The following is a 27,491-nucleotide window of genomic DNA, read 5'->3' as shown; positions in this document are numbered from 1 at the left end:
TTTAAAAGCTAGGTGGAAGGAAGCATGTATGTATGGTTATTTGTCATGTCTCTTTAAATATTGGTAACTATTATTATGGTAAAAAGGCTTAAGATTGGCTTACAAAGAAGTTGTGCAAATGCAGTTTTAGGGTGGCAGCTGTAATTTGCGTAAGGTTTTACTACCTGCCAAGCACTGAGATCAATTACTGTAAATCAGCGCTGCCCATTCATTCACAAATAAGGGTAGGCATTGCTGCAGTATTTCATTAGATGAGACAGTTTTTATTCCTAGATAACTGTAACTTTTTCAGGACCTTTGTGATAACCTGCAGAGTTTCAGTAATTCCTGTTTAACAACTTGGAGTATAGCTCCATGCTTTATTCTTGAGGTAGTCAGTGAGAAATTTCACCTGTTCAGGGCATTACACCCAGATATCTCTAGTACTTTTTGGTCTTTGAAAGGTCCCACTATGCAGACACGGTTGCTGAAGCACAGAACGGTTAAGAGAAATACCCCACGTCTCACCACTCATGTGGAGTATCAGATAAAGGTTTTCCAGCTGCTCTCCTGGTGCCCTAATAGCTAGCCAGCATCTCAGACTCGGAAGAGCTGAGTGGAGGTAGGTAGCAGCAGAAGGTGAAATACAGTTAACTCTTCTCAGGCTGCATCGTAGCTCCAGCTCTTTTTATTAATTCTGGTTATATCTTTGTTGCCCTTTAAAATGAAATAATTATAAGACGTGCCAGTGAGTCTGCGCTTCTGTGTTCACCTGTGCACATGCATGCATGAACCTGTCTTCCCTACTCAGGGTTTACATTGCTCCTCCACACCAACAGCGGTCTCCCCCCACTCGCTGACGTACTCTTTTACTTCAGGAAAACTGAGGACAGGCAGTGATTTTTTTTTCTGTTGGGGCTGTGCCTTGGTATTTTTCCTTTCCTTCCTCCAAATCTGTCATTTGCTTCCTATCTGAGCGCAGCAGTGCCTTCCTCTTCCATCCTTGCCTTGCTTCTGGCCCTGGCTGTGGTAAGCAGCGGGCACCTACTGCAGGCTTTGCTCTCTCTACGTGTCGCAGGGAAACGGCTGTTGTGGGTGCACACTGGCCTTGCTGCTCTGGTGCTCTTGGCTCTCCTCTTAGCTTCCTGCTTTATTAGACTCCTTCTCATCTCCCCTGTGCAACCATCCATCAGGTCTAGGGATTGAAACCTGTCTGTATCTGCTTGTCACCTGGCAACATCAACGCATGAGGATGGTGTTTTAACGTGCCAGAGATCAGCTCTCCTCCACCAGCACCTTTTGATGGGCTAAAAGCTACTCCCTGGACTCCACTGGTGGTGGTACCCACCTGTCCTCACCTCCTTGGCTGCTGCATCTTCAGTTTTACCTGAGGGACACGACCTCCAGCCAGTCCGGCTGAGCAGCATCAGGACAGTATGCCATGGCCTGGCAACTGGGCTCTGTGAGAGGGGGGACCCCGGTCGCCCATCTGTGTGCTGAGGGTCGTGCAAAAGCTCTCCCCATCTGCCCATCTCTAGTTATGCAAATGGCAGCGTTACCTGAACGGCTGGGTCTCTGACGGCCTCCTCTTGGCAGACCCCGCGACGGTTTGCGGTACCCAGGCGTGCTGGTTCGCCTGGCAGCAGAGATCTCAAGTGTCTGAACAGGCATCTTCTCTTTGAACAGTCTCCTTTTGAAAAAGAAGTCCAAGTGTGAGTGACCTTGTAATTAATTGTAAGCAAATCTGAGCTGTTCTGGTTTGTTTTGAAGGGGTTTTGTGCAACTCCTAATGTTACCTGGAAAAATTTTATTAACAAGCCTATCGCTTGTCACCCTTCACTTTTCTCCCTTCCCCAACTTTCTTATGTGAGTGCGTTGATAAACTAGATCTAATGAGCTACTTAAATAGCAAGAATGCTAATGACCTTCCTTTAGCAAGTAGTTAGCAGAACAGTGTTAATTATCACTGCTGCAGAGTATCAGGGAAGGCAGATCAGCATTTGATTAGGGGCAACTCAAGGAAAATTGTAGTAAATGCAGCAATTAAGATACTTTTCTAATGAAACTTATAATTGGAGGTGCAGATTTCACAGCCTTCTTGTCCCAGTTTGAGACAGCCTTTTTGTTGATTTGGTTTCAAAGGTGTTTACCCATCCCAGTCAATACATATGTATAGAAAGTAGTTCTCTATGTAATAAAGACTTGCCTGCCTGAGAAAGCGGAATTCATGTATTATGGTTTAAAATTCGTATTTTATAGTTTAAAATGCTATGGCTACTTCAGAGTAGGTCTGTGGATATGCTTACTCTGGAGTAACATTTTTTCCAGTTTCGTTTGCTAGATTAAAACAGGCCACAGCCTGTTGGGGCTCAAATCCACTGCTGTCTGACTTAAAAGCAGGGTAGTGGAATAAAGTGGATCGTTGGGATGCGACGCTGCAGTCTGGGCTTTTTGTCCCTGTCTGACCTGTGCAGCCGTTCCTCAAACACGGCCCATTACGTGCTTGCCGGCGATTACAGAGGACTGTCTGTTCTGCCAGAGCTGGGTGCGAGATGAACTTGAGGTCAAAAAGGCAAGCTCATCCTCTAACAAAAATGTGCAAATTATTGTCCTAGCATCACTCTCTGTTTTAGGGACTAGCAGGAGATATTCCACTGCTGTTGTGGGATTAAGGATGGAACGGAGGTCTCTGTCTTGTTGCCTTCTGCAGCACGTTACAGGTTCTAATATTTTCAGTATATATGAGTGTGTATAGGCAGCATCTTCCATCACCTGATGGAGATAGTAGATGAAATGTGATACACATTTATGTTTTTTATTGTTCTTCCGTTACCAAGTGTCAGCTGCTTGACTGGTGTTCTGTAGCCCTAACGGGGTCGCTCCTCCTGTAGAGATCTTCCCCCACATTCACGCTTGCGTATGACCCAGATCGTGGTGGGTAACATGGGACTTGCCCTTGCAGTCCAACATCTGATGTACGCGTGTCAGGGAAATACTGTGAGGAAGAGAGACCCCAGCCTCTCATCCTTATTATCTATTTCTTCAAGCAGTAACTTTAAATTGAGGATTTCTCTGGTCCTGGCTGAGCTGAGTAATTAAAAGCCTTTTTCGTAGTGCACAGAAAGGCCAAATCTTTGACAGGGCTGTCAGCTGCAAAAAAAAAGCGAGAATGAAGCACCTGGAGACCAATCCACATAGGATTTATCTCCTCATTGCAACGAGCTAACAAGCTTCCCACTTCTGATGACTCAGCAACAGGCAAGATTTAAATCTGCCCTAAAAACCCAAATGAATTCCCATATATAAAACGCTCTTTGCCAAGGATTCTCAGCCTGTTCTGGTTTTTTTCCGAGAGCCGCTGTGCACCTGTCATTTCCCGTGACTTTGGTTAGAAGTGCAGGTTCTCGGTATTTTTGATAAACGGATGTTTAAAGTATGTAAAAGTATCTCATTAAAGAAAGCCCAGAAATCCAGAGCTGATCCTTGTTGCACTTGAGTATTTCAAGCTCTGTCCCATCTGCTCTGTTACTCCTTCTGTGCACTAAAAATCTCATTAAATGTGTGGCTTCTTTCTCTGAGCTGCCAAGGTCCCTGCACGCTCCCAATACGGACACAGAGTTTTCGTGGTGCTGAGCACCTTTCAGAACGAGGTGTCCACGTTCTGCACCATGGGGGAATGAGTTCCTTCTCCTGGGATGTACCGCCAGGGAAGGGGCCTGTGCTGCAAGGAGATGGGGACAGGGATGCTGCTGAAGGGTGTGCTCCCAACCTGTGGTCCTGTGCCACAGACCTGATTTCTGCATGTAAGCGGGCACCCCGCATCCCTCCGCATTTAAGTACCTGCGCTCTGTCGTGTGAGCCGTGCTCCTTGACTCCACATTCCCCATGGTACAAGGCATGTCCTGCTAGGACAGGAGAAAGTCCAGTGTTAACTTAGAAATTCCCTGGGCAGACCAGAGCTGGCAAGAAAGGCAGTTAAGGACATGAAGAAAATAGACTTGCGACGCTCTCCAGGGCAAATGTTGCTCTGACACCAAGAGACGTACGAAGTCCATTTGCTAGCATTGTAAGCAGAACCCTTGATTGAGTTTTAATTTACTGCAGCCTTTTCAAGGCAGCACCACTTATTTAATGCAGCCTGGTAATCCTGGGAGGGGGTGCAAGGGCGTAGAGAGATGAGCCTGCCACAGGGGAAGCAGTGCAGGAATCCTTGCTACAGGTATTGCTGGGGTACCACGCACTTATGCAGGGTATTGATATTGTCACCAGCCGAGTATTAAATTTGGGTGTGATCTCAAAAGGACAAAATTAAGATTAACAGGATGTTTTGCTTTTTTCCCTTCTAACATCCAAACATGCCAATGTTAAAATTGAAATAACTTTGAGAATATAATTGCTTTTACCTTTCTGTGGCTTTCAGAATGAGTATCATAAAATAGTTGGCTTTACTTCCTCTTTTTATAATGTGTTTCTCATGTCATTTAGCACAGTATAAATGTTTGTGCTCCCCCACAGATCTAGCAAATTGTTTACTTTTACTTTATGAAATCCCTTATTTTTGGTTTCTAATCTTCATTTGTATTCATATTAGATTTTTCTGTTAAATCAAAGAAACCTTTCAGGTGCATCTCTGAATTCAGAGTGGCTGAACCTCAGACCACTGTGGTGACACTGGGGGGTCACAGGGAGTGCTGGGTTAGGGGACTGTACTGAAGAGAGGAGCCGGGGAGAACCTGGCTTGTATCAAGTTGGTAATCATGAAAATCAGGTATTTGTGCCAGATTCTGCAGTGGAAATATACTTTTATGTAGCAAGATTTGTGCCCAAGAGGCAACGTCAGAAACTTAGAAAAACCAAGCAATTGCAGAGGAGTTCTCCTTGATGTAAGGTAGATTAAATTACAGTTTCAAAGTTGATGTTACCGTTACACTGTCTAATTAGTAAATCAGTTTAATTTAACCGCTCATGCTGTTCAGGAGGGACAGTAACACAGAAGCAAGCCGTCTTTCTAGGGCTTCAGCCCACTTGAGCTTTTATTACAGCAATAGCCTGTCCGGTGTTCCAAAAAACACAGCACATGCTTCCCAGGAAAGGTAATGAAGTTCCCTTTTTTCCTTCATTGTCTCCTGCACACAGATTGAGACACAGTCAGAGATTTTGGGGTTTTGGATCATGCCCACTGCAGCTGTACTGTTCGTTCTCCAGCAAGCGGGCATTTTCTCTAGCTGGACTCCATCCAGTTGGCCGCCACCGGCTGAACACATGCCATTTGTATTCTGTTGTAAAAATGCCACAAGCTGAAGTTTATTTAGCAAAGTCATTCCTCTTGGTCTCGGATTTATGTTACACAGTGAGGGAAAAGAAGATGTGAACTTTCATAGTTAGGATGTTATCAAAGACTTCTGATTAGACTGCAAAGCAGCAGCAGAACTTCCTTACTGATTTTCCACCCCTGCGTTTTGGGTAAATGTTTTGAAGTTTTTTGCCACCTACCAATTGGCAGAACAAAGAAGGGAATCCCACACCTGACTCCGTGCTGAAGAACTGGCACTGGCTGTGCTTGCAACCCCCACTTTTTCTTACTCGTGATAGAGAGAAGACACCGAATATGATGCTAGATTGGGTCTTGCCAAATCATAGTTAGACAACTCAGGATGCTATCATTGCCAGGAGTCTGGAAAACCAAAAATTGGCAATACAGAGCAGACCATTTGGCAGACAGCATGTCGTTCTTGGAGCCCAAGTCTGTAATTATGTCCTGTGTCCTCTTGAGAGGAGATGCCAAAGTTCCAGTCTTAGCAGGTGGCTTGTAACTGAGTGGAAGAAAACAACAGGGAATAGTGGCTGTAAGTTAACAGCAAAAACATACGCGTGGGCCCTGATAAAGTTCTAGAGTTAAGAGATGCAGACATGGGTGAAGGGATTATATGAAACGTAGATGAGAAAGCCCCGCTGGCTTGGTGGGAAGAATTATACCTTGGATGGGAGGAAACACTGCTTTTTCTAAAACGTGCACTTAAACAATATGTTGGGTTAAAAATGAAAAAGGTAGCAGATTCAATATTAACATGATTTGTTGGTATAAAAGGTCAACATGATGTCTTAGATGGGAAGGTGTGGGGCAGGCTGCATTGGGAGTTTTATTTGTAGGAGACTTTACATTTTCTAATCTGGTTTTAGCTTAGAATGTCATGTCATCCATAAGAGAAAGCAATTGGGAGCACATGCCTGCCTTTTCATCCTCTGCTGCTGATTTATCATATCAATTTGTCAAGTGATTTATTGTCTGGTCCTTTTGGAGGATAATTGTATCCATTCCCAAAAATGAAAAGTGGTTTAGAATTTCTAAATTTCTATTTTAGAATAGCCTCAATTCTGGCTATCGCACACAGAGAGGCTGATCGAATGCCAAATTTTGGTTCATAATGAAGAGTAAGGGAAATGTTGGGAATTAAGGTGTCTGGATACAAGAGGGAGCAAATTACCAGCTGACATCCCTGCCTTCTGGGTGCAGTGCATGTTCTGCTAATTTCCTCTGAGTGCGTTCTTTACACATTCAAGTCTTGTTGCTATTTTTTAATAAGTCTTTCAGACTAATAGCCACTGTTATTTGCCTTCAGTCTAAGGGCTTTTTTAACCATCAATTCTCACGAGACTTGTTCGTAACAATCCTGTTTTTCCTTGTGTGTGTTATACACTGTGAATAAAGTCCTCTTTGAGAGGACAGGAACACTTCCTTAGCTATATCCCAAGCACTGAAATTTTCTCCTCCTCCTTTCTAGGGCAGGGAATGAAACAGAGAAGTCTGGCTAAACCCCTTCAATTCTTTCTGTAGATACACTCTTCCAGTGTTTATTCACTCCCCTCTACTTGCGAACGCTCCGTCCTGACAGACAGTCCCCTGCTCTTCTGTGTGCCGCGGTTCCACCTCCAGCATCAGGCTGGCCGCTCCTCCTTTCCTTCACTCGAGCAGGAGCCAGGCTGAGCTGTCAGACGGATATTAAGGCACTGAGACCCCCAATGCTCCAGAGTCTCCCTGCTAAAGCAGGCGTTGCGACCTGTTCGTTTGAGTCCCCACGAGTGTCACCTTTCTGTCACCTTCTGCTGTGCTTGGCCTCTGCTGGGGCATCTCTTCGCATACGTTTACCTTCCAGGTCGCTACAGTCGGCTGCAGGGCTGTGAGTTGGTGATTTCTCCTGCGTGTAACATTTCCTAACTTGATTTTCAAGTCCCTTTAGATTTAAGCCTTGAATGTTGGATTTTGCTTGTAGTTTGTGTCTGACGCCACCTTTTTCATTAGCAGTAACGTAGCAGTTTAGAAGTTGCTGCACAAGCTTTGACTATTTCTGGAACCGATTTGCGTGTGTGCACAGCAGTAGGATTTTATGCTGCAAATTCCCTGCAGTCTTTTGGTATAAACTAGTATTTCTGCCTCAACAAAAGGTCACAGATAAAAACAGAGCTGGACATTTAAATACCCAATGCCTTGAGACTCATCCCTACTGCTGCTACCGCTCTGTTGGATTTATGGAGAGTAAAGTTGTTTGCTGGACAGTAAATATTAAAACGGGATTGTTTTAGCTACAGACAGTCATTAAATATTACTGAGTTTTAGCAAAAGCTTTTCATAATGAACTAAGTACTGCCATTGCATGTCACTGCTCCTTCGTGTAAGCGCAACCTTGTGTTCCCTTTCATATAATTATGCTTTTCGGCTGTCGGTAGATGCAGGTTGCCTTAGCCCATGAACTTGGTGGTGCATGGTTCTTCGGTGCGAGCGCAGCCCCTGTGCGACAGACCTTGTCTGAGCAGGGGGGCAGAGCCACATCTTGCGCACAATTACACTTCAAAGCGCAGCAAGCTCAGGAGGATAGAAGAGGGAACAAGTACTGTACCTGACACAAGGATAAAACCATATTAGGGTTCTGTTTCTGAAAAGCAGATGGGATCTCTGGTTTTTTGTTCTGTGAAAACCATTTCCCCCTTCCCACTCAACACACAGAAATGGAATTTAATACCTCCTTTTGCCGAAAGGTAGGCAAGGTGTAGGAGTAAGCAGGGCTTGATAGAAATTGGAGAAGATTGATCTCTCCATCACCCACCAAGCAATGCCGGTGCGGCCCCAGGAGGCTTGGTCAGTACAGCGAGGTTAGACACCCGCACATTCAGTCACTGAAGCAGCCAGGGAGAAGACGAAGGCACTGTGGGATGAATAACAGCCCAGGCCAGGAGAGCGACAGGGAGAGAAGAGCCCCTGCTGAGCCGCTCACAGCATAAGTTGCCCAGGCTCCAGAGTGGCATGTAGAAGGCTGAAGTGTGCAAAGGACATTCAGCCTTTCCTGAACCCACTGTTCTATTTTAAACGTCATGCACATGTTTAGTGGGCAGTTGTTTAGGGAATCGTGTTCTTTTCACCATTATCGTGTGTCTTTTTCATCTAAGTGACTAATTCTTTTTGCTCTTCTCTCCTAGATCTCAGACCTGATACGACAAAGTACGAAGGAGTCCCCAGTCTGGGAGTTCCTCAGCTTGGGGTATGCACTCATGCTCTGCCCGTTTGTCGTTGTCCTAGGAGGGATGTTTTTCCTGGCCACAGCCCTCTTCTTCCTAAGTGACCGAGCCAAAGCTGAACAACAGTGAGTAACCTGGCAATTGCAAATGGGGAGGTACCGAAGCCTGTTTTCTGTCTTGAATGTTATGCTTGTACTCTTTCCTTGATCCTTCCCGGTGAAGGATGTGTTGGGTTGTGTGTCAAGACCCTCAGCTCAGCAGAGTGCATGAGGCTGCACGAAGCACAGGGGCTTGGGTCATGCTGGCTGGGCATCCTTCACACGCTTCTGCCCTGGTGGATCTCAGTTGTTGGCTGTACGGCCTGGAGGGGAGCACAGTATTTGAGATCACAGGCCCCTTTTACCCTTGCGTGAGCATGCCACAGCCCGGGCCGTCTGTGGTGAGGGGCTGCTCTGTGCTGGAACCAGTGGACTGCTAGGTGAAGAGCAAGAGAGACTTTACAGAACTTGGTGGTCAACTTTGAGCCCACAGTCCCGTCTCAGCCCCCTGTGCCCTGCTGACTACCTCCAATACACAGGAACATCAGGCAAGAAGGAAGCAAGCTGTGTATGTGGGGACATAAATGCTCAAGGGTCGCTGTATTAAAGATAGTCTTTCCTAGTCCCTTATTGCAGCTTGTAAAAAAAAAGCTACTGTTTTTCAGTAAAGAAACCGATTCGGACCACCTCACGGTTGGCAACTACAGTAATTCAGAAGACGCTTCCACATGACATACAAACTTCTGGGGTTAGTCTCTTTCTCATAATTGTCGAAAAATAAGAGTATCTATGTATAATGTCATGCTGAATATGTGGGTAGGTGACTAGTCTGGTGTTGCCTATAAGTTGCCTTTGCCTTTCTCCCACTGGGAGACTGGGAGATGTGCAGACATACAATGCAGACATTAACAGCCTGTCGTAATTCTGCAGACAAGGAGAGCAGAGTATACCTTGCTGTACCTTAAGGAGAAGGGCCCTGGCGTATCACTGTCACTAGACATGGTACAACCACAAGGAAAATAAGGTGTTTGGAGGTTGACATAAGCACGTGAACAGTTTGGGTGATACTTTCTGGCTCACACCATCATGTCAGATGGATGCAAGTTTTGGAAGCAGTGCCACAGATGGTGCTGTGGCCCCGTAAGAGCAGTTCCGCCTTCCTTTTCCTAACACGCACAAATACCAGAGAACAGAAAGGTTTTCTGCCTCCTGGTGCCTTTAGATATATATATTTCCCCTATAATGGGATGTTTAAACATTGTGGTAAAAACAAGCCCTCATCGTGTATCTTGTAAGGAGGTTAAGTCCTGCACAGCTGAACTTCAGTGTGGCTTTGGAGATGTGACACGACTGATGTGTGCCTGATTTGTTATCTGCATAGAAGGGCTTTAAATTGCAAGAAGTGAAATTGGAAATTAGATGTTAGGAAGAACTTCTGAAGAGAAAAAAGAGATAAATGCTACAGCAGATTATTTGGAGAGGACATGAAAGCTGTCCTGTGTTTCTGAAGGCCTCCCTGGCTCGGTCTTGAGGCGGGAAGGTGGGAACTGCTCTCTGGCTGCCTTCCAGTCCTATTGCTGCGATTGTGTACATAAGCTGTACAGGCAAGTCTAAGTGGTGATCACCTGGGGACGTGGCAAGATGAACATAAGTTTCTAGGTGCTCAGGGTGGCTTTTTTTGCTGCAAGGAGCCAAAAGTTCCATTTGGTGACAGGGTAGCGATGCAGTGCAGCAGATGAGATCCCCCTTGTGTAGCCACAGCGTCAGCCGTCGCTCAGGGCTCCCAGCTCTTTGTTTCTAGGAAAACTTCGGTGTTTTGTCTTCACTGTATTCAGAGGGGACAGCGCTCGTTCCGCTTACTTATAATTACAGTGGGGACACGTGTCCCTTTGCACCACGTCTGTTGCCAGCGTGCCATGATGGCATCTCAGGTGCTGAAGGAGGATTTCAGTATTCGGGTACTGATGAATTCTGGGTGACTCCCATCTTTATCAGCATGTCGGACCCCACCTGGACCTTTGTACTGGGCAATGCACTGTGGTATCCCACCGGTATCGCAGCTCCAGCGGAGCTCTCGAGGGAGAGGGCTTTCTCAGCAGGCACTGCAGGTCACGGGCTGGTCGCTAACTGGTTGACTCTGCTTGGGTGCCAGTGCTGGTGTGTTTTACAGGGTTGTTTTACAGTGCACCAAAACACCAGCTTTGCAGTAGTGTTGCACCACAGTAGATCACATCCCACAGCTCTGCTTTCTCCTGCATAGAAGTGTTTATTTCTGTCTGTTGCTGCCTAGCCTGAGCAGATTGGGTTGTACTCTGTTCACATACCAGCATACCAGCTTCCCAACCAGTCACTGGTCCACTTTTTGAAGAAACAGCCTTCAGACCTGGTTTTGTTGCTCTCTCTCTTTCAGCATCCTTCCCGTTCCTGGTCTGTCCAATTTACATTTGTTTAGGAATTTTATATTATTCAGCCACAGATCCTTTGTGTTACACACTGGCTCAGATACAGAGGGAGAACTGTTGTCATAAATAATGGTTAACAAAATAATTTCTCTCAAATGACTCCTACTGCACTGTTTCTGGAATATGCCCACTCCCATGGTAAAAATAGCCTGGCACCCTACAGTCGGATTCCTGGAGAGTGCCGCTTATTTCAGGTTTAACACATTACTGAACAGTAAGACAGTATCTTTCATAAGGTTGGCAACTGCGGAGTAAGGCTTCTCTCCCTGCCACGTGCAGCGGTGCCTGCGCTGCCGCCTGGGTCCCGCCTGCCGTTGCCGACAGGTTCAGTGGTCTCCTCGGAAGAATTGATGGGGGAGGATTTGTTTGTTATTAGCTGCACGCTTGCCTGTGAGAGAGAAGACAACAGAGCATTTTGCTATCAGCAGTTTAAAACTCCATGCTGGACTCCCAATCCGACGTCCAGCTCCCACCTATCCGACAGGCCATCTGCACTTGGCATTGCCCACCTTTGGCAAGGATAGCTTTCTGCCTGGCCAGTCCTCCCTCATATCCTACCTATTACCTGCTGGGTACGGGAGAATTTCTTTTCCAAGATGCCTTGTTTTCCCTCTGCAGTCAGTCATGCTGCTCAGACAACAGGACTTGGAAATGTGCTTTGCCAAAAGAAATCAATTAACCTGCAGGAATCACGAGCGCTGGTGTCACACGCCAGAGATTAAACCCATTCATCACCAGTAGGGTCAGGGCTCACAGGCCAGATGTCACGGACCTCTCTAATGAACTAATATGGAAGCAAAGAAGTGTAACGCCGCTCTCTGCGGCTCTGCCTATGGAAATCCAGCTTTCCCTGCTTTAATTTCCATGCTTCTGTGAAAAGCAGTTCAGGGTTTTATTGCTGGGATTTTTTCGTTTGTTTGTTCCTTTGTGTACTGGTCTCTGGGCGTTTGCTTAGAGATAATTTCTTCTTCCAGGCAGGACAGAGTATCAGGATAGCAAGCTCTCTTTCCTGTAAAGCTTCCTCCCATTTCCACCACGCTTCCTTTCAAAAACAGAATTTCCAAGCTTTCAGTGCCTCGTGACTTTTTTACACTACTTTTATCACTGCCACAATTCCTAGCATATTTTGTAGATTACTTTTTTAGCACAGGAATTCCAGTCAATAAGGCTTCCCCTCTCACAGAAACACTCATGAGGAAAATTTCTTTATACAGCAATCCTTTTTTTTTTAAATCACAATTCTTTTAAAACTATTTTCATACTGCTTCAGAAGTCTGACAGCTCAAAGAGGCTTTTAGTAAATTTAGGACTAGCAGAGAACATGATACAGTACATCACTCTGTAATACAATCCAATCATTTTTGGTGCAATTTTTATAACACAAATTTAATCCCACCCTTTCAAAGTGATAAGAGAGGGAAAATGGTTAAGAATGGTTTCTGTAAGAGCTCTTATGCACTAGGAATAACAAATACTTCAGTTCTTTTTTTAAACCACTCAACTACAATTCCTGCTGTGATTTTGCGTGGCTGTATTGTTGTTCCTTTCCTGTTCTGTAGCACTGCAGTGGAGGGTTAAAGCAGTCATCTTTGATTTCCAAACATGACTGCACTCTGTACTGTATTTCTCTTACCTGCTTGATGACAATTTGTGAGACCCGAGCTATACTTTGACATCCTCTGGAAGACACTACGTACAAGTACAGTATCTTGCCATGGCAGAGCCCTACAGAAATGCATCAGAAAGCTGATGACCTTCCTTTTATTCCCTAGCTCCATCACCGATACCTGTGCAGCCCTGGCAGATACCAGCCAGAAGGCAACTTTCAGAGGTCAGAAGTACTTCAGGTACTTCACTTGTTGGATGTAAAAACTCAGCGCTGCTGAGAATTGCCTCTGTGGTCTGTCTGTGTCCTCTTTCTCGCTCAGAATGCAGATAGCTTGAAAAAAACAAAGCTTCACCCTAGAGAGCTGCAGAAGAAATGCCTACATAGGTACTCATTAGAAGCAATGGCTTCACCAGGAATTGGGAAGAATGTACTGGTTTTATTATGAAAAGGAAAAAAAAAAAAAAAAAGGTCCTTTCCCCAGGCTGTGACAACTTTTGGGTGCCTGGTGATATAAATCACTGTAATGTAATTAGCGCGTAGCATGATTCTTTCCTGGGCAGTCAGCGTGAGTGTTAAGCATCTGAGGCTTTGCTGAGCGATGATCCTCGGCCTCTGCAGGGGCGCAGGCCTGCAGGACCACCGATGCTCTGCACCTGGAGATTCTGCGGTCCGGTCTCCAACAATGGCCGCTCCCAGTTGTTGCTCTGGGAAAACCCAAACTCACCTAGATTTTTCCTGAGAAACACCATCCTGTGCAGGTGTAGAATACTCGATCCCTCAAAGGATTTTTATTTTTAATCATTTTTTTATTTAATCCCTGATTTTATACCTGGAAGCATGAGATTTTCTGTTTTTTCCCCCATATCCTTTCAGAGGTACAGAAAGATGCACTGGATGGATATTTCAGTCCCTCTCTGCATCCTGCATGATATACGCTGGATATTTTCGCCGAAGATACAGCAATGCAGATCAGGCAGCAGGATGCAACTGCAGTGTGTATCCCTGGTGCAGACGCAAACAGGAATAAATAGCTGCACTGATGCAGCTGGTCAGAACAAAAGAATTTAAGTATTTAACTTGCTACCACTCAGCACTTCAGAGAGACCTGCAAGCAGAAATGGTTCACCCATTCGTTTATATGGCAAGAATCAGGTTAGTTAAACAGCCCTAGAAGGTTTTTCTTCTCTCCTAAAATTAAAATTTAACATTTAATAAGAAAAAAAAAAATTACTCTTAACACCTTTGATCAGGTGTGGAAACTCTTGCTAAGTAGCAGGGTTGATTAAGATTTCATTTTAAAAGTGGTGGGTACAAACACTAGAAAGAAAATACTCATTACAGACTAGATAGTGCAAGCCACAAAAAGAACAATCCCTAGTCCATACACCTTTTCTGCTGTCTTAAACATGGCACATCTGCAAATTACATTACAAGAGAAATGAGAATAATCCATTTTCAGGCTCTGTCTTCTGCCTCACATCAGGCTTATTTTTAGCCTTTTCTAGAACTAGATATAAAATGATCTCCCAGTTCTCCTTTTGCAGCAATTTGAAAGTGTCTGACCTTATTTGTGCTTTGCAGATTCTATTATGTGGGGCAGGGAAAGGACTCGCAGAGTTGTCAACCCTCTTTTTCTCTGATTTTTCTGTGGCAGCAGTTAGAGACAGAAAGGACCCATCAAATGACCTCATGTTGTTGCCAGCAAAGGACAGGGTCCCCTCCATTAATAGTGTCACAGGTATTAAACTGGCACACTAGAATGATGCACAGCATGTTCCATTCTGGCAGTTTGCATTAGTAAAAAGAGTATTTCTTCTATGAAATATTTTAAGATGTATTGCGAGGGTTATTTTAAAGAGGCTGGACACTTACTGTAGAGAGACATCTCAGTGCAGCATTGAAGCAGAGTTTGAATTTGAGGATTTCAGGGCCAGCAAGTGGATTTTATCAAACAGCTCCCATAAGGGGATATTTGAGGAACAGTTCACTCACTGCTGATATTCAGCTATTTAGGGGGAATAATATGATTGCTTTGTTTGTTTTTTTACTTTACAAAAGAAGACCAATAATTAAACATTTCCTACAGTGAGGTAAACTCACAATGCTTTTTTAGCCAGATAAGATGTCCTTGGTCTTTGAAGGCATGTGAATTTACAGCAAAAAGTCCAGATTAGGGTGCAGAGGATCTGTGATGATGGAAGAAGAGAGGCAAGGAGTGTGTTCTGGATATCTGAGAGTGGCATGATAAAGACGCATAGACCGCAGATGGAATAAGGTTAGACTATTAGATGGTTTATATGGAATCAAAGGCTTGGGAATGTGAAGGGAAGAGGTGGTGAAAATGTAAGTAGTTTTACTATTGCTGGAAAAAGTCTGCTTGCAAAGCTGTTTTTTTCTCCCCTGTTTACTAGCCATGTTTGTAACTCCATAAATGGAGCTAGCAGATGTAAGAATGTAATGGCTTGGGACTGGCTGAGTTTTAAATGCTGGTTTGCTTCTTCAGTTGGGAGCTGCTGGTTCCATGCAGATGGAAAATATGGTCTCATATAGAAAAAATACTGTTTTGTTCTGTTGCTTTAGTGCGGATTTCCTGCAGGTTAGGTAGGAAGATGTCAAAGGTCAGTTTGGTCGTTCACAGACATTTTGAGCTCAGTTGTGGTCCTTACCCAAAGTGCTCACGGCACCTGAAATATGCTGTTCAAGGTAATTGTTGGCAGCGGGAGCTTTGCTTAAGTACAGGCAGAGGGACCGAGCCAGCTGGTGTCGGCGTAGCTCTTGCTAACTGCAAGCTGCAGAAGAGGCTGCAGGCAGAACTTCATGGTTCTCCAAGCCCATCAATTCCGCACATATACTGCCTTTTTGAGGTTAATCTGTGCCATGGAGAAAGGAAAACAATATTCCTAGACTATTCCTAGCTACGTAAGTGCGGTTCTACAGCAAGGATGGAATTTCTCCATGTGCCTGAAGTTATAGGAAGGCAAAGCTTACTTGTCCAAGAAGAGCACCAGATCAAGAACTACTTGGAGTCCTACTGCTGTCTTGGCTACTGATTCTCTGCTGCGACCTTCAAGAAGTCAGATGCTGTCCCTAAAATGCTCATCAGCAGTAAAACAGGATTAAAAGTACTTGCCCACAAGGTGCAAGGGGCACTTTAACCATATGCTTACAATGGATTCAATATGCCAATTTGCATTGTCATCGCAAAGGACAGTTCTTGGCATGCAGGGACTTTATCACGCAGGAGGATATTTTAAACTCACGCTAAGACAGTTTCTTTGCTAAGGCTGTCCTGGCACAGATACGAAATCTGATCAGATCCCAGGCAGGTGACTGGAGCAATGAACAGAAGGTAGCCTTCCAAGCCAGAAACCCTTTCTGACACAAGGAAATAGAACAAATCATGAAAAATTCAGCCCTGCTAGTCTGTTTGCTGAAGCCTGTCACGGTCACAGAGCATATTATGAAGGTATTGCCTTTTATCAACAGGAGATGACCTCTTCATGTGGAGAAATCTGCAAGGCAGATTTTCAGCAAGCTGTGATTGTAGATGTGTTAGAGTCGTTTACTTGTGGTTGGGTCCTCGGCCTGAATGGCATCTTTTAGTGAAACGGGGACAAAACCATTGGAGTATTACTTCCAGTGCTTCTAATAAGGAGTGTCTTAACTGCTCTGGCTTGCTCATTCCTGAAGTTGCTGCCCAACCACTACCACGTGCCAGGCAGGGCTTGCCCAGACTTACAGCGGAGCAAAACAGAAGGAGGGTTCCCCATACCTGGTAGCTTAGAGGTTGGTGAAAAGAGCTGTATCATGAGGCAGTTATTTTGGAGGGTAAGTATGTTTCTAATCAAGTAGCATCAGGAAGCTCGAAACAGAAAATCCTGTAAAGATTTTATTAGATCATACCTGCTTTTTATATCATGTTTTATCCCCTTTCCCATTCACTCATGCCAAGAAAAAAGCAAGACCCTCCACTTCTTCTTTCCTCCATTATTTCAGTGGACGAGAGTATGATGTTACCCACATCTTCCGTGGCACTAAAAATCAGCAGAATTAGACACAGAGGGACGGACTCAGGCACAAAGTTTTGAGAGCTTCAGAGACCCACATCTTCACTGACTCCAGGGCTCCACATGAGCGTACCAGCGCAGGGCAGTAAGGCAGGCTTGTCTCTGGAGTTCATTTCCATCCAAGTCCTTGGTACCTAATGAGTGCTGTTAACCGCTCGTCTTCACATCTGTGCTGTTGCAGCTGCCTGGAAAAATAGAAGGAAAGGTTATTGATTTTTCCTTTATGCCAGTTTTGTTCTCTGTCAAGATCTGCAAAAGAGGAAAACTAGAAGCTGACCTACGTTTCTTCCTCTGGAGGCAAATATGCTCAGCACCTAGATTAAATGAACAGATGGAAAATACTAACAGAGTCTGCGCAGCTTTAAGGGGCCGTACCGAATAGAGAGAAAAAAATGTATTTGCTGTACATGATTACCATATTCTGTTCACTAAACCTACTGACGCGCAGGAAGAAAAGGGGATTTAAGCCAATTCATTTCTTTAGTGCAGCTGGCGGAGCACCTGCCACCACCAGCACGAAGCTCCCGTCGCGCCGTCTCCACGAGAGCTGCTGCTCTGTACAGACGGATCCACCCTTTCCATCGCCAGAGGGAAGGGCGGCTCTGTGCCCGTGGCCGCCAGCAAGGCTGCGCACAACCAACTCCTGTTTCAGCCTTGCTTTGCAGTGCTCCAGATTTACGCAAGCCCCAGGCTTCCTCGCTGGGTAGAAGTGAGTGAGCATAAGCAGCCAGCAGCGCTAAATTAAGCAATGGTTTCCTACTCCAATGCAAGCTACTCCTACGCCCAATTCTTTGTTAAATTTCGTTAGCGATCTGCTTAGTGTCCTTTTCCTTTAGCAAACTGACCTCAGCTTCATCAAACAGACCCTGTTCCTGGGAGGCTGGATGAACCTGTTGTGATGCCTCAGGAAGCTCAGTTCGTAGACTATTTTTAGCTGTGCCAGTCCTGTCCCCGTACCACTCACTGGGATCTTTCTAGGTTGATGTATTATTATTGCTCACCTTTCATGTGTCTTCACTTCCAGTTACTGTTCTCAGCTGCAGCATGCTAGGAGCCTTTTAAATCAAAGCACTGACTTCCTGCAGTAATGCATGTTGTTAATCATGGTTGTCTTGTCCCAAAGTTACTGACTTAACTATCAAAATAGCTTGAGTTCAGTTAAAACAGGACATGCTCTCTGGGAACAGTCCTTAATTTGGCTGATCTTACACCCTGCTCAGGAGGCAATAGGTTGTACCAAGGTTTAATGTTCTGCAGCCATTTTTGGGGAGGAGATGGAGGCACAAGTGCACCTAGCGGTTTGTTCAGCATCCCAGGACACCGCTGGTGTAGAGCGGGGAATCACAGCCAGCTCCTTCCAACCGCAGGTGAGAACGGCAACTCTGGATAGTTACCGGAGGACAGTAATGGCCCACATATTTACATTCTGCACTGCTTGGTTAAAAACTCTGCATAGTGAAGGGCATAAAAGGTACACACTTGAACTGGAGTCTCCAGCCAGCTGGTTTTGCTCTTTGTAAAGTGCCTGGCAAAAAGGTGGGGCGTTGTTGGGAGCAGTGTGTTACACTCACTAGTGTGGCTGAGAGCCGAGCTGAGAGAGGGCTCTGCAGTAGGTAAGACAGCTGAGTTTGCTTCCGGAGTGAGCAAAATAACAAGAGAAAGCAGAATAGCCATGGACGACTGGTTTGTTTCAGGGGCAGAAATCTTTGCATGAACTCAGCGAAGCCCTGTTGCCATTGTGCATTACTAGATGAAACTTTGTGCACTTAATGGAGTTTGACTGATTCAAAGCCCTCAAGGGAAATGTGACAAAACCCCAGTGAAACGCAGCTATAAATCGCCCTGTGGCGAAATATTGGTGAGACAAAGCAGCAGGGTCTGCGTAGAGTACGAATGAAGTGTGATAACGTATGAGGGGTGGTTGGTTGGGTTTTTAAGGTGTTTCCTGGTCCTGCGGTACCTGTTTGTATTGCCGGCAGGCCAACTGCAATAAGCTTTATATCCTCTTGAAGCTGACTGTGCTTGTGAGGGTGATGACAGTATGCAGACAGCAGTGGAAAATATGAGTGGGGTGGTCTGTAAAGTTGTGTCCACTTCCCTCCTTCGTTTACTAAAATGTTAATGTGTGTTGGCAATTGGCTTCAGCAAGGATTTGCTTAAGGCAATTGATCCCTGCAGTAACAAGGTGGTGGATGGAGTGAGTGAGTATGTGGAACGTACACTTTCCTGACATTTCTCCCTTTCTGAACCACAGCTGGTAAATCAGGAGGGGGTCATTGTGCAGAGAGGACTTGGCCTGGGCCTAAGCCCACTTTGTGCTCCTCTGCCTTAGCGATCTCTTTCCTCCTTCCAGCTGCAACTACACTTGTCCTCTTGTAAGCGCCAGGGAGACCACCGCGCCAGTATTGCTTCTACCCTAGGATCTTAACTTACCTGTTGGACCTGAGCTTGTGTGCATTTGAAGATCGAGAAACCCAGCGTGGAAGGCTGCCCCAGCTCTCCTACTCCGTAATTGTTTTGTCAGTTATCTGCAGGAATACAGCGATAGCAATAGCATGAGCCAACCTCGTGTGCAAGTAACCTCCTGTGTTCATTTATCAGTCGAAAAGAATTCACTGTTACATCTGAAAGTCATACAGATGTGCTGCTACAAAAATTATAATCCTTAGCCTCTGTTTTTCTTGCACAGTTTCAGACAGCAACATTAGGTTTGAATGCCACTGATGAGGTTCAGTAGCGGGATTTGCAGAATGCTGCACCTGGCTGGGCTGCTAATCATCACCGATACACAGGTGGAGTGTGTCGCTGGCTCTAAGGCTTTGATGCGAAAAAAAAACCCTTTAGCTAGCTGTATTTGAAAAAGAGATTTGTTTTTCATAGATTTAAGGCCATAAAGTCTCATTACCTTTCAAGGATGTCTGTCCATGTAAACATTTCATCACCTAAAATTCCTGATTTCAGCATGTTCAGGAGGCCGTTTGGAGAGGCCTGCCCCCCCAGCAGCATCCGAGAAAGTTCAGGCAGGGAGGAATCTGCCGAAGGGTGCCATTAGCGACTGTTATGTTGGTATCCCTTCCTAAAGCGCTGCTTCAAACAGGCACTTTATAGCATATTGCACGGTAGTTCAGAAACACAGAATTCTCGCCGGTGAAATGAAGGAGGGAGAAGGATCCTTAATCACAGGCAGAGGTTGCTGCTAAATACAGGGGTCTAGCTGCCCCTGTAGCCCCAACACTCTTGTCTGCTGAATGAGCTCTTGCTTGTCAAAAAATGAATTATTTGCAGGCTAGAAGGACCCCACCGAAGCATTTTATGGTTGGTTGTAAAAGTTAAGTGATGTTAAGTACATCAGGCTGTAAAAATTAGGACATTATTTCCTAATATGCTTCTCTGTTACAAAAGCCAGAGCCTGACTTGTTTAGATAGCAAGAAAACAGGGCTTTTGGAAAGCTATAGGATACTGAAATGTGTGTGTTGTTTAAGTTATGTATGAAACTTCGCATTAACTGCTGTTGACAGCATTCACAAAAGCTTTATATATGCACGGCCTTTCTCTTGGAGTCTTGTGCATGATGGTGCCGCACACACTGGCCTGCAAGCTGCCCTCCTTGGCAGCCCCTTACTTGCTTGAGTTTGAGCTCACGAACAGAGATGGTAAAGTCATGGAGCTCACTCATTCGGTAGCCTGTATTTTATGGAAGGTCAGTGGGACGTATATCCCGCCGCTGCTGCTCACAGCTTCCCCCTGAACGGCTGGAGCAGATGCAGCTGAGAAGGGAGCTCTGGGTTTTATTCTTGCTGGCACAGGGTGGAGCAGAGCGTTCTTGGCTTGGAGGTGGGCAGCAAAAGCTCCTTCAGAGGCCTCATAAGGCCCAGATTGTGGTGGGAGCTGTACGGCAGTGCTGGCCGTACCACAAACTGTAATCTCCAGTATCTGCTGGCTTGGTGAGCAGCGAGACTGAAAGGGACAGAGCGTTTGGAGAATCATCTCTGCACAATTCCCGAAACAAAGTAGGGTAGAGCTGACCTGTAAAGATCCTGGCTACTCATCTGTTACCTTAAATTCATCTTCTTTTTCTTACGCAGTTCTCTAACCAGCTGAGGTGCTGTGAAATTAGATCCATTTTACATAGTATAAATATTTAACAGCTCTAGAGCATGTGGTTTAATATTAAACAGACAGTCTTATAAATACTTCAGAATTATAGATGCTGTCACACTACATGGAAATGGTTTGATAGCATCTAGGAGAAATATTTAGGTTTGACAGGGGAGGAAATGATGGGGTTAGAAGGAGTCAGCCACATTTTTAACTGCTGGAGGAGCCCGTAAAAACAACTAAAAAAGTTGTACAGCTTCTGTTCTTGAAAGGCAATTTGGGTAAGTTTCCTCCCCCTCAGGAAATAACAGAGTGGTTCCCACCCCGCTCTCTTTAAGGAATGAAAACATTCACAATCTTGAGAAAACACTGCAGAGAAAATAGAACAATTTAGGAACCAATGTTTAGTCAGCAGATATCCCCAAATCGGAAGCGACAATCTATTCAGTGTGGGATTATCGTTATTAGAAAGGCAAGTGGGACTTAAACAGGGATTTAGATGCTCTGAAGCCTTGTTAGCTTAAGTCCATGTACTACATTTTACCACCTAAGAGACTCTAAAATTTATTAGCAGCTTTTTTGAGTAAAAAAAAAAATTCACAGCTGACCTGCTGCCACCTGTAAGCTGAGCCTCGCCAAAATCAGGCTGTGCAGAAGCCAGTGGACCACGGTCTACCACACAGTGCTTCAGAGGGAACGGAGACTGCGCTGTCCCAACTTTGGGAGACTATTTCAGTTCCCTCTTCTGCCCGCTAGCTTCCTCTGCGATCCCTGAAAGTCACTTCTCTCCCCAGCAGCTTCTCAAGTCATGTGGGGTCTAATTTCCCATGAAATCTTCTAAACGCATGTCAGGATTAGCCCCTCTAGGCCTCTGTTCCCATCTGTAAGAGAGAGATAAAGCAGAAGTTGAGAGAAATGTGTTAAAATGCAAAGAACGAGTAACTCCCATGACTTGGGGACAACATAAGTACTGATGTGGGAGGTACATTTTATCCCATAGGAGGCTGAACTATAAGTAATATAGGAAGGAAAGTCTTGTGTGTGTTTATGGTTCATCTGTCAGCAATGCAGGTGGGTTCCCTGTGCGAGAGAAAGTAATGGCAAAACTAACTTTTTCTGTCTATATTCTGTATCCTGTACAAATGTGGAATGAATTACGCGTTAGGGGATATGACTTTCAAACAACATCACGGCACATTCAAACATCTGGAGTTTTAGTATTCTGTGGTAGCTTCATAACCTATCATAGTTTACATCCTACTCCCGACGCTGACTGGAGCATTACAAGGGAATGTGTTTTATCCCTCTGCTGTATTCCGATAGTTAAAGCACAGTTACAATGTTCAATACAATGTAATGTCCAAGGCAGTAGGGTTACCAAGAATGGTAATTCCACAAAGAAATTTGGGTCAGCTCCTGCATCAAAAATATTTTGCTTTCTAGCCTTGAAAGGCAGAAAAGGCGCAGAGGCTTCTATGCATCTTGGAGACAAGCTTTCTGTGGGGTTGGCGTGACGTTAGGAGCTGGAGGCTAAACCGGGCCCGTTTCTGATGCAGAGACTTCTTGGAAGGTGTCCCCTAACCACTGGTTAATTTTTATCCCGGAACACGTGTCCGAATCCAGCATCATCCCTTTTCAGTAAAAAAGAGCGTCCTGGGTCAGGTATGAAGTCTGGTCAAGGACCACAGATGAGTTTTAATGAATCAGCATTTTCCAAAGGAAAATGATGTTTCATGAGAAGTTCTTAGCTGGCAGGGCCTCAGGCAGTGATGGTTTCCGTGACCTGCCCTCTGAACCTGCCCAAGCTTTTCACTGATTGGGAAAGAAGCTCTGCCTTTGCAATGTGATGGCAAAATCTTGCTGCAATACTTTACGGTATAAAATACCGCTGTTTCAGTTTATTTGTTATTTTAAATTAGCACAGTGAAATGGTAGAAGACTCTTACTTTGTGACTCAGATTTCTTCTCCTATAGGCCAAGTACAGCTAGAGTGCATTTGGGTAACAGCACTCAAACGTGGCAACGTCAAGCCAGGTCCCCAGGTGAGGTGGGGGTTTTCCAGTGTTGTTACTGAGAATCCAGGAGTTCCCACTGGCATCAGCAGGCATCCGAGATAGAAAGCAAGGCTCAAAGGTCTTAGAGTCCAAGGGCAACTTGTCTTTCTTACAGTCCCCGCAGGCCCTGCTGTGCTAACGCTACCAAAGGAGATTGCTCCTGTCCCTAAGTAACCGCGCTCCGGGAAGGCATCAGCAGTGCGGGAGAGGGCGAGGGGCTCTGCTGCGGCAGGAGACCTGTTACGAGGAAGGCTGAATTGCACAGGGCACAAACTGCAACGAGAAGGAGCAGGTCTCAGGGATGAACTTCGTAACACTCTTGCTGCTCGTTCCCTGGGTACCCAGAGGGCAAACAGGAGCTGTTCCCCTCGCCGCCCTCGGTAGCAGGAGGTGCAGGACGGCGCGTGGCCGAGAACACGGCAGTCCCTGCTGGACCCCATCCATCACCTGGGAGCAGTTGTCTGGAACAGCAGCAGGGCGTCAGGAGCTGAAAACTGAAAGACAGCTACTTTTTTTCTTTAAATTAATTTTTATCAGTGGTGACTGTTTACATTTACGCTGTCAGTCTGAAGGACACCATTCAACAGCCACTGTATAAACAGTCTTGTTACTGGCTTAGGGAAACAATTGCTACGTCTGAATACCTTTGGGGCCTTCCTAAATCCTTGTCAGTTAGCGTCAGCAGTGTTACTTGGCATGTTCCAGCTATTGTCAGAATTGCTATCAGACACCACCGTGAAAAAGTTTCAGCTTTATACCACTGTGGAGGGCAGTTATTAATGTCCCATCTCTTTAGAAACTGTTAAGCAACAGGAACCTGGATTTAATAGGCTGGTATGTTTTTAGGAGCCTGTTTCTTGGCTAACTGCAGCTCTCACATGTCACTTGTTTTCCCTTCACCAGGGTGAATCAACTTGTGATGCCACCAGCCTCTGTCAAAGTCTGAGACGGTAAGTGACCCAAACCAGCAACTGGTTTCAAGCTACCCATCCGCTCCAAAACCCCTATCAACCCATTTCTTTCCTTATAAACTGGTAAGAAGTTAACCTTAGACAGCCAAATGGGAGCAAATCAAGAAGAGGGAAACCAGGGGTCAACTCAAGTGTCCTTTGTTGCATTGAGTTGCTTCCAGAAAGCTGGTGCTCCCTTCTTTGAGCCGATAAGGCCATGCAACCCCTGTGGACTTGACCACCAGTGGGTGTGATTGCCTGAGCCCAGAACTTAGGTTTTGCCTGAACCTATCTTGCGTTCATAAAACCTGCTGCTGCATTGCTCTTGGTCTGATATCTGCTTGCTACCAAATGACCATTCCTAGCATATTCCAAATTTTCTGCAGAAAAATGCTTCTGGCAGCATACGAACTTGCACGTTGTTGCTAGGATTGTCCCCGCTGCGACCACTGATCCAGGGTGACAAAGCTGAGGGCTCGGCCGCGAGCCAGGGGGAGAGTCCTGCTCCTGCTGCCCTTTCTTCTCCCTTGTGTTCGTGCTATTCTTATCACTGACCAACAGTCACAGCATTGCAGCTGAGAGCTGCAAGGATTGATAAACACTTCCCAGCATTTTACTGGAGCCAAAATTAATTAAAGCAAGTTTTTGAAGAGGAGATTTCTTTCCCATAAATTAAATGCATTGAAAGAGTAATCATAAAATCAGAACTCAATAACACACTTAAAAATGGCCTTTTGGGGGAAAAGATTTAATACAATCTCTAGTACAGCAGATGTGTTATTTCCACAGAGGGGAGTATATTCTGGTATAGGCTGAGGATATAACAGGCCTGCCCGTACCTTGCAGTCTGGGCTGGATGTGTCCTCACACATTATTGTTTATCAGTAGCTTTTAGACAAAGTTGGTTTTTTTAAAAACAAACAAACAAAAAAACCCAACAGCCTCAAAAAGTATTGGGTGCTGTTGCTGAGACTTGCCTTACAGAACACTGGACACTTGGGTCCTGTGCACACCTAGGTTTTTTACTGTACTTTCTTCTCTTTTGATCCAGTTTTATACAGGTTGAGAGAAACCAGGCCATTGTTACAGGGAGTTTTTCTGTAACCCAGCAGTCACTGATTTTTAAGGCCGGGGCAATTTCCTGCACAGCCTGGAGCACAGAACCTCTCGCAGGAAATCCTGCGGCGAGAGAACTGGTTATCCTTTCCATACCATCTAGGAAAGCTGCTGGCCCCGTAGATAGGCCACAGCACGCACAAGTGCTGTCTCACAGTCAACAGATGTGCTGATGTTGCTTTTCAAAGCAAGTGTATACCACCAGCGTGCTGGGAGACAGCCAGTGTCTGCTCTGCTTTGTGAGCAGCAAGACTGGTAACTGAGCTCTGCTCCTGGGGACTGGCACCCTGAACCGGGCTCTCCAAAGGACAGCAGTTCCAAAAATGACAATTTAAGGCAAAAGGCAGTCCCCGTCTTCTTTAGTAAACTGATGGGCTTAAAAACAGTCTAGCAAAAATTAACCCTGTTATCCGCTGAGCTGTTTCAACCCCCATCACGAACAGTTGTACCTACACAACCGACATAAACAAGACATGGTCGGTGCCCTTAAATACCACGGACAGGAGCCTAAGCCTGTTACTGGGTCACCTCCTGAAGCAGACTGTGCCTGGATCACAGTGTATTTGTGTTTCCAATTCCAAAAGCCCACAGTACAGCCCAAAGTGCTGTCTCCACACTGGTCAAGCTTTGCTAGCCTCCAACTTGCACGGAGGCAAGGGGTCTCTTAGCTGGCCTCTGCCACAAAGCTGGGTTGCATGCCTTCACCATTCCCAATCCATTCCCGTGACTACTCCATCAACCACCACCTTCTCTTCCCTGTTTGCAGTTGCCAGTGAAGGAAACGACACATGGACTGCTGCTCCCACCACCGCCGCATCAATCTCAAGCTCGAAGCCCTTCCGTACTGGAAACCAGTGGATCCTTCAGCTCCACAGCACCCTGGAAGGGTTATCCAGCACCAAATCAATCACACCGCTCCAGCCTGCGGGGTCAGGCACCAGGAGATGAGCAGGGCAGCCTGGAACACGAATACTTCTTGAGCATAAGGACGTTCACAGGTTCCTCTGAGCATCGAAAGCAACTGTCCACTGGACCCACAGCGTGCTACCCAAGTGAGTGACTGTCGATCGTGTATATGATTTTACTTGTAGCCAACGAAGTCCGCATCGTTTATAGGGCAACTTACGTCCTATTGAATGCTGCTGTTCTGTCAGCACTCCCACACCCAGAGACTGCACTAGTTGGGGACCTATTCTGTACATCACCTTTTCCTTAACACTGAAGGCTCAATTCAGATTATTATTTTTTATTTAAATATGTCATAAGATGCTTTATCTCTGCTGAAGACATTAGATGACAGAGATAGATATAGATATATATATATATTTAGATAAACAGTTTTTATTTAAACATTTAAAATCTGGAGCTGCCTGTGCAACCATACCAGACATGAATAACGTCCACAACTCTCCTCGTCTCAGTGCCCTGGTATCAGGCCCTGCAAGGGCACCGTAGGAAGACTTCCAGTGGATGACTGCCTGTCACCTGAGGCGGAGCAATGAGACAGAGGAGAGAGTTTCACTGCACTGGGTGTGCTGGTGGTTGTTACAGAAAGGCCCAGAACAACTTTGGACAGAAATACCTAGGGGCTCTAGAGTTTGCTCAATATGCTAAATTCAGCCCTGAACCTAGGAGGTTCACAGGTTTTTAAAATACCAAAATCCATCTGGCTGAATTGCTTTACCTAGGGCCTGGTAGTGCAATACTGCTGTGCCAGTGACATCGTGCTTTGTTTACATGCATATCACATTACATGTATCGTCAATGCTAATTCTCCCTCTGTCAGTATTTTCAAAGCTGGTGGCCGATACTCCGCTGTAGCTGTCTCCTTTGCAACAACGCTTCGGTTTAATGCATGCCCAACCCACGCACAGTCCCAGACTGCTCTCACTGGGGTGTCAGCTGGTCACCTTTATCTTTATGAAGATGCATTTGAGATCTTTAATATAGGAGGCCAGCGTCTGAACTGCGTTAGTCTCAAATGCAGAAGCGTGTGTCTGTAAAGCAGTCAGAGTGCCGTTTCACTAGAGTCTTGTGTCCTGCGCTTGGCCTCCACAAGCCACATGTACGCTACGTCAGCTTGACGCTGCAACAGCGTGGGGAAGGAAGGTGAGCACAGGCCCTGGAGGAAGAGTCAGGCGTCCAGAGGAAGGGCGTTGGGCCAGTGAACTCCCCTCTCCCTTTTTTCTGTTTAGGTGTCTCCCACAGTTCAGATACTCCCCTCCAGCTTAGCACACACCTGGAGCAGGTGGATGCACCTCACTCATGTTGAACAAGTGGCTGTGGCTGGGCTGCAAGTAGGACTAAATCAGCAAGGGAAACGCCAAACCGGGACTGGATGCGAGGGAAGTCCGGAAGCTGGCTGTCTGATTGTGGCATAAGTTTGTTCAGAGACACAGGAAGGTACTGTTTTATCTCCCATTCACGTCCAGGACGTGCTAGGACCTGCAGTACACCATGGTAGTAGAGAGGGTCGGTAATTCCAGTTAGGAGTGAACTGGTTAATACTCACTGCGTGGCAGCCTCTGCCCCGGCAGACGGGTTCTGAGGGCGACTCCTACAACAATGATACAACAGGAGCCTTTCCTCCTCCTCAGACTCCACAG

General features: G+C 45.7%; 1 protein-coding gene across 1 annotated transcript in view; it reads left to right on the top strand.

Annotated features, from left to right (window-relative positions):
• Positions 1-26,401, top strand: part of SPNS2 (SPNS lysolipid transporter 2, sphingosine-1-phosphate) — a gene marked incomplete at its 5' end in the record, with an annotated part of 138,798 nt that extends 112,397 nt beyond the window's left edge. The window contains 3 exons of the mRNA XM_082327903.1: positions 8,452-8,615; positions 23,723-23,769; positions 25,652-26,401. Of these exons, the coding sequence (XP_082184029.1) occupies positions 8,452-8,615; positions 23,723-23,765 (207 nt within the window). The 3' untranslated portion in view covers positions 23,766-23,769; positions 25,652-26,401. The remainder of the gene's footprint in view (positions 1-8,451; positions 8,616-23,722; positions 23,770-25,651) is intronic.
• Between the last annotated feature and the right edge of the window lie 1,090 nt (positions 26,402-27,491).

The sequence above is a fragment of the Platalea leucorodia genome (genome assembly GCF_965183815.1).
Source record: "Platalea leucorodia genome assembly, chromosome: 16".
NCBI classification, from domain to species: Eukaryota; Metazoa; Chordata; class Aves; order Pelecaniformes; family Threskiornithidae; genus Platalea; species Platalea leucorodia.
This window is presented reverse-complemented; position numbering and strand designations above follow the sequence as displayed.